At 30.7% G+C, this 5,565-nt stretch overlaps 1 protein-coding gene across 1 annotated transcript; it reads right to left on the bottom strand.

Annotated features, from left to right (window-relative positions):
* Positions 1-1,363: 1,363 nt before the first annotated feature.
* LOC103310195 (zinc finger MYM-type protein 1-like) lies at positions 1,364-4,797 on the bottom strand. The gene is made up of 5 exons (XM_008187624.1): positions 4,690-4,797; positions 4,533-4,628; positions 4,358-4,456; positions 3,238-3,514; positions 1,364-3,168 (listed from the first exon to the last, which is right to left on the bottom strand). The coding sequence occupies exons 1-5, from the start codon at positions 4,795-4,797 to the stop codon at positions 1,364-1,366; spliced, it is 2,385 nt and encodes a 794-aa protein (XP_008185846.1).
* Positions 4,798-5,565: the final 768 nt, after the last annotated feature.

Here is a 5,565-nt window from a genome sequence, read left to right as displayed (position 1 = left end):
ATTATTCATAGGATGATCAAAGTACAATTTGGAAAACATCGTTATGAAGATGATGTTATGGAATGGATATTCATAATATTGACTGTATCTCATTATACTTAGAACATTCATATCAGGACATTCCTTATGAATGTGCATTCTAGATTATTCATATGGTGTTCTAATTAAAATTATGAAAACATTATTATGAAGATAATATTATAGAATGAATATTCATAATATCGACTGTATCTCATTATACTTAGAACATTTATATCAGGACATTCCTTATGAATATTCATTCTAGATTATTCATAGAGTGTTCTAAAATAAATTATGAAAACATAATTATGTATGTAATATTATAGAATGAATATTCATAATATCGACTGTATCTTATTATACTTAGAACATTCATGTCAGGACATTCCTTATGAATGTTCATTCTAGATTATTCATAGAGTGTTCTAAATTAAATTATGAATACATAATTATGTATATAATATTATAGAATGAATAATCTTTTTAAACTATTCTTTTATTATGAATAGAAAGATGCTTAGAAAGATTATTCAATGAATAATTATATCCAGTTAAAATGTAATATTACAAGAATATACGAAAAATGAGGATGATCTACTATTAGATGAATATTCGGTGTTACTTGGGCTGTATGCAACAGGAAAAGGTAATATTAATATATTATCATACGTGAACGGTAATTGGAATAAAAATTACTTAGCAAATGTATTGCACGTGCCGGGTTTAAAATTTAATTAAGCGGTGTTAGATAAAGGATTAGAATTAACGTCGGATAATAAAAAATGTGTTCTTACAAGAAACGGGAAACCCGTATGCGCAGGTAAGCATTGCGGAAGGTTGTTTGAATTACAGATCAAGGTCGAAGTGCCGACAAAAAGTGGTAGCAGTGGAAAACAGGTTGTCAGTTTGGCACGAGCGCTTAGCACATCAAAATTTGCAGTACGTAAAAAGTTGTTTGGCGAAACACGACATTGTGTGTTCGGCCAACGACGACGAGTTCATGTGCAGTAGTTGTATAATGGGTAAACAGAGTCGTAAAACATTTAGTAAAAGCAGTGGCGTATCCAGGATTCATTTTATGGGGGTGTTTTTAAATTTAATAGTCATTTGGTAGGTGGGGGGCTCTGCCCTCCACACCCCCCGTATAACATAAACAAGTACCATATATTGATGTAAATTATTATATTAATGAAAATAATTATAGTAAATATTTAGTATGCGTACTAATTTGCAAGTCGTATATAACTTTTATACTAGGTATAACTAAAATAATAACTTTTATTTTATTAATCACAAAAAAGAAATAATAATAATATGGTACATATTATGATAAATTGAGAACCTAGGCGAATTTTAAGCGGCGGGATTGGAGTGCAAGTTCATCAATAACCTCTGCCGTAGATATAGGTATATCTCTATGAATATTCATTAAAGCTAGACCATTCAGCCTGTTTTCTCCAACGGTATTTCTTAAATAAGTTTTAAGTCTACGGAGAGTTGAAAAGGAACGTTCACTCGTAGATGTAGTGACAGGAAATGTTGCTAAGATAACCAACAGCCTGTGAATTGTAGGAAAAATAATAGAATTATAGTTATGCAAAGCATCTATTACATGTTTTGGAGTGGACTTTTTAATCTGTTGCTTCCAAACCAAAAATTCACCCTTTGCACTTTTTTCATCAACTACAATATCCTCTGCATATATTTTTATAAGTTCAACAAAATTTTCTTCATCATCATCTTGAACACTCAGTAAACAAGAAAAATTTTTAACAAGTGATTTATGAGCTAAAAATCTTTCTCTTAATTGGTTTGAAAAACTGTCCAAAAATGGAATATATATAGATAACCTAAAATATTCTTCACTGGAGTTGGTGGTAAAGTTTGATTTATGTTTTTGATTCTTTGTAAGTCTAGGTATGGTGATTGCAACTCCCAAGGTTTCGCATTTTCTGTTTACTTCAGTATAAATTTCTTTAAACTCTGCTTCAGCTTTTTTTCTTAACTCCATTACTGCTTGAGACACATCTTCAGCTAAATCCATAGCCTTAACCAAGTCCAAATTTTCTGTTTGTAACTGACGACTTAAAGGCAAGCTAATTGAAAGTGCTTTTGCGAGAATATGAACGGTTAATAAAAACTCTCCATTTTTTATGGAACACAACAAATTATTACTTTTTGATGATGTTTCTCTATCTACCCAATTGGAAATTTCTTCTAAAGCTTCAACAACTGAGTCAAATAGTTCTAAAAACACCATCACTGATTCGTGTCGTTCCACCCATCTAGTGGGACATAAATCTTTTAGTTTTTTTTTCTTGTTCTCTGGTGCAATTTCGTCAATAATTTTTCTCAATACATTTTGTCTTTTAGGTGTTTTAAAAAATACATAAATAGCCTGTAATGTACCTGTGGCGTTCCGGATTGATTTTATGTTACAAGCATCTGATATTGCTAAATTCAATGAATGTGAACTACAATGAGAGTATAAGGCTAATGGATATGACCGCCTTACAACTGCTTGTACGCCATTAAAATGGCCACGCATAGCAGAGGCCCCATCATAGCCTTGCCCACGTAAAAAATTTAAGTCTAAACCAATATTTTTTAAGCTGTCGATCAAAACTTCTGCCAAACCATTGCCTGTAACATCAATAACAGGCACAAATTTGAGAAAATCTTCTCTCATTTTATTGGTGCCAGTATCACTTTCATAATATCGAACACAAAGGCTGAATTGTTCAATCCCAGAAATGTCACATGTTTCATCAGCTAAAACAGTAAAACATTTTGCTTGGTTAATTTTATTTACAAGTTTCTTAATAATGATAGAACCAATTATATCAATTATTTGATTTTGAATTCCTGAACTCGTGTATGTAGCATTTCGTGGACAATTTTGTAAGCGCTGTCGAAATATCTGATCTCCTCCATTTACACGATACCTAAGTAATGCTCGGAAATTTCCATCATTTTCTGTAGGGAAAGGAGTTTCAAATTGAATAGGACCATAATCCTTATGACCTCGCAGTGCTAGTCCTTGTTGCCGCCCGCATACTAAAATAGTTTCAATTATTGGTTGGATAAATAATCTATTTTCTTCAATCTCAAGTTTAAACTTTGTGTCAAGTTGAACAGCAACAGAATCTTGTTTTTTATTGAATATATTCAAAAATCAATTAGCTTTCTCCATAGCAGTCAAATGATATACCAGACTTTGATGTTTATTAAACTTCTCAACTGCACAATTCCAACTATTATATTTTTCACAAACCAATTTTCCAAGCTTTTGATATTTTACTTCATCAGTACCAAATAATACACAATATACACAAAAGGCACCATCTAGAGACTTTGAATAAGATAACCATTTCCAGTTATAAAACCATTTATTTTGAAACTTCAGATTTCTTGAACCACTAGCAGGATACTTATAATCGGGACTTGGACGCGACAAATTACACAAGAACTCAAACTTCTCAGTATCATTTATCTACAAAAATATATAAATTTCAAATCATAATATGTAATTTATTAATTTTATTATTTTCATATTAAATTGTAAAAAATATCATGCAAACTGTTTATAAGCAGATCTATCACCCATTCAGTCTTACAAATAATAAATTAATAAATATCAGTCTAGAATAATAGATATTATTTTAAAAAAAGCATAAATATGTTTAGCGAGCAATAAATAATTGTTTTACTACCTTTATTAACTGTTATACTGTTTTAAATTATTTAAGAACATAAAAATGGATTTTTAACAATTCAATAAAAAAGCAATACTATACCAATGCATAAAATGCATTATTGTGGTTTTGATCTTGAAGGAAAGCATAAGCGAAATGTATTCATAAAAATCTCAAGCAATAATAAAAAATGAATGTTAATGTATATTACCATACACAACAATAATCTAAGCCTATAAATATAATAATTATATAATACTCCCTTGAGAAATAAAATGTAAATACAATTGCGTCCATGTTCACAAATTATATTTTACAATTAATTTTAAGCTGCAATATTTGTATTTACAAGTGTGTACCCAAATTTCACATCAAACAAATTTTGAATGCAGTTTGGATATATTATATATAAGATACACTCTTATACAATAATGCATGTTGCCTAAAACATTTTGTAATTTTATATTTTAACCAAACCATTTACATTATAATAATAAAAAAAATATATTCACCATTAATCTTGAAATAAATTCATTCAAATAGTTCACATAGTTCAGAATATATCAGTTTAGCTTAATTATAAGTAAACCAACATTAGATACCTAAATAATAAAAATAATAAAATCTTTATTTTTTTTTACCTGATGGCGAGGTCGACCAATAATTAAACCAATATCTGAACCAGTCATCGTCACTAAAACATCACCTTCACTGGTACTAGTAATATTTGACGTATTACACTGACATTTAAATAAAAAATAACAGTTATTTCTTTATGTACAAAAAAAAAGCATAGTAAGATAAACAAACGCTTACTTGATTATTTGCTATATTTTCACAATCAATGGTTATATCATTTACTGACACATCAGACTGAGTAAATAAATCTTTTGAATTAGAATCATTGTAACTCTACCAAAACAATAAAATGAAAATATTGAAAAACTATACTGTAAAAAAAACTGAAAATTACTTGTGTAACTTGGACGTCACTGTTTTTCTCACTTTCCACTTTCAGTTTTTTTTGAAAGAATGTATGTATTTGGTGTTGTCTCTTCTTAACATCATTAAAAGAATCCATAATATTGTAAAATGTGTTAATCATAAAACATTAACAGTAGATTCAGTAGAACGAGTGAGTCAAATGAATTTGAATTTTCAAACATAATATGTAATTTATGGAGTATCAGTTGTATATCACTGTTAATAGCAGAAGCCTTGGTTATCACCATACTAAATAATTATTGATATTAACCAAAATTTCAGTCTGTGATACCACATTATCATGAACTTTTTTTTGATTCTGATAGTCTGATAATGAGCGAATGGTAAATTGGTAACAGCATGTATAAATAACTCAAAACTAGCTGATACTCCAAAACACAGATAAAGTAGCCAAGTAGCAGTAGGTACTTACTTTCGTCTTTCATAGAAATTCAGTCGAATGAGTAAATTCAGAGTTTGGTGAAAATATAAAAAAATACGGATGATGGGGGGTGTTCTAACACCCATATCACCCCCCTTAAATACGCCCCTGGATATGTCCGACCGTCGTAGACAAACGCTGTATATTTACGGACCTCCTGGTGTAAGGGCACTTGCCAGTATCCTGCAGTAAAATCGACACTGGAGAATATAGACTTTCCACCAAAACGTGCAAGTAGTTCATCGAGAGGCGGAGATGAGTCGCGCATCGGTAGAATAACTTTGTTGATGCGGCGAGCATCCAGACAAAGCCGCACAGCCCCATCGGCTTTCCCTACACAGATGATTGGGTTACTGTAAGGTGACGAACATCGTTCAATAACCCCCCAATCCAGCATCCTTTGGAGTTCCTTCTCTACCGCAG

Source organism: Acyrthosiphon pisum, chromosome A2, assembly GCF_005508785.2.
Source record: "Acyrthosiphon pisum isolate AL4f chromosome A2, pea_aphid_22Mar2018_4r6ur, whole genome shotgun sequence".
Lineage (NCBI taxonomy): Eukaryota > Metazoa > Arthropoda > Insecta > Hemiptera > Aphididae > Acyrthosiphon > Acyrthosiphon pisum.
Note: the sequence above shows the minus strand (reverse complement) of the source record. Positions and strands in the feature narration are given on the sequence as shown.

What these genes read in the sequence shown, in the direction of transcription:
- LOC103310195 (XM_008187624.1), bottom strand. Translation starts at nt 4,797, where the DNA reads ATGGATTCTTTTAATGATGTTAAGAAGAGACAACACCAAATACATACA. An exon ending in TTGGTCGACCTCGCCATCAG is followed by an intron (nt 3,515 to 4,357) that starts GTAAAAAAAAAT and finishes ATATTTTTGTAG; the next exon opens with ATAAATGATACTGAGAAGTT. An exon ending in GAAGTTTAATAAACATCAAA is followed by an intron (nt 3,169 to 3,237) that starts GTCTGGTATATC and finishes ATAAAAAACAAG; the next exon opens with ATTCTGTTGCTGTTCAACTT.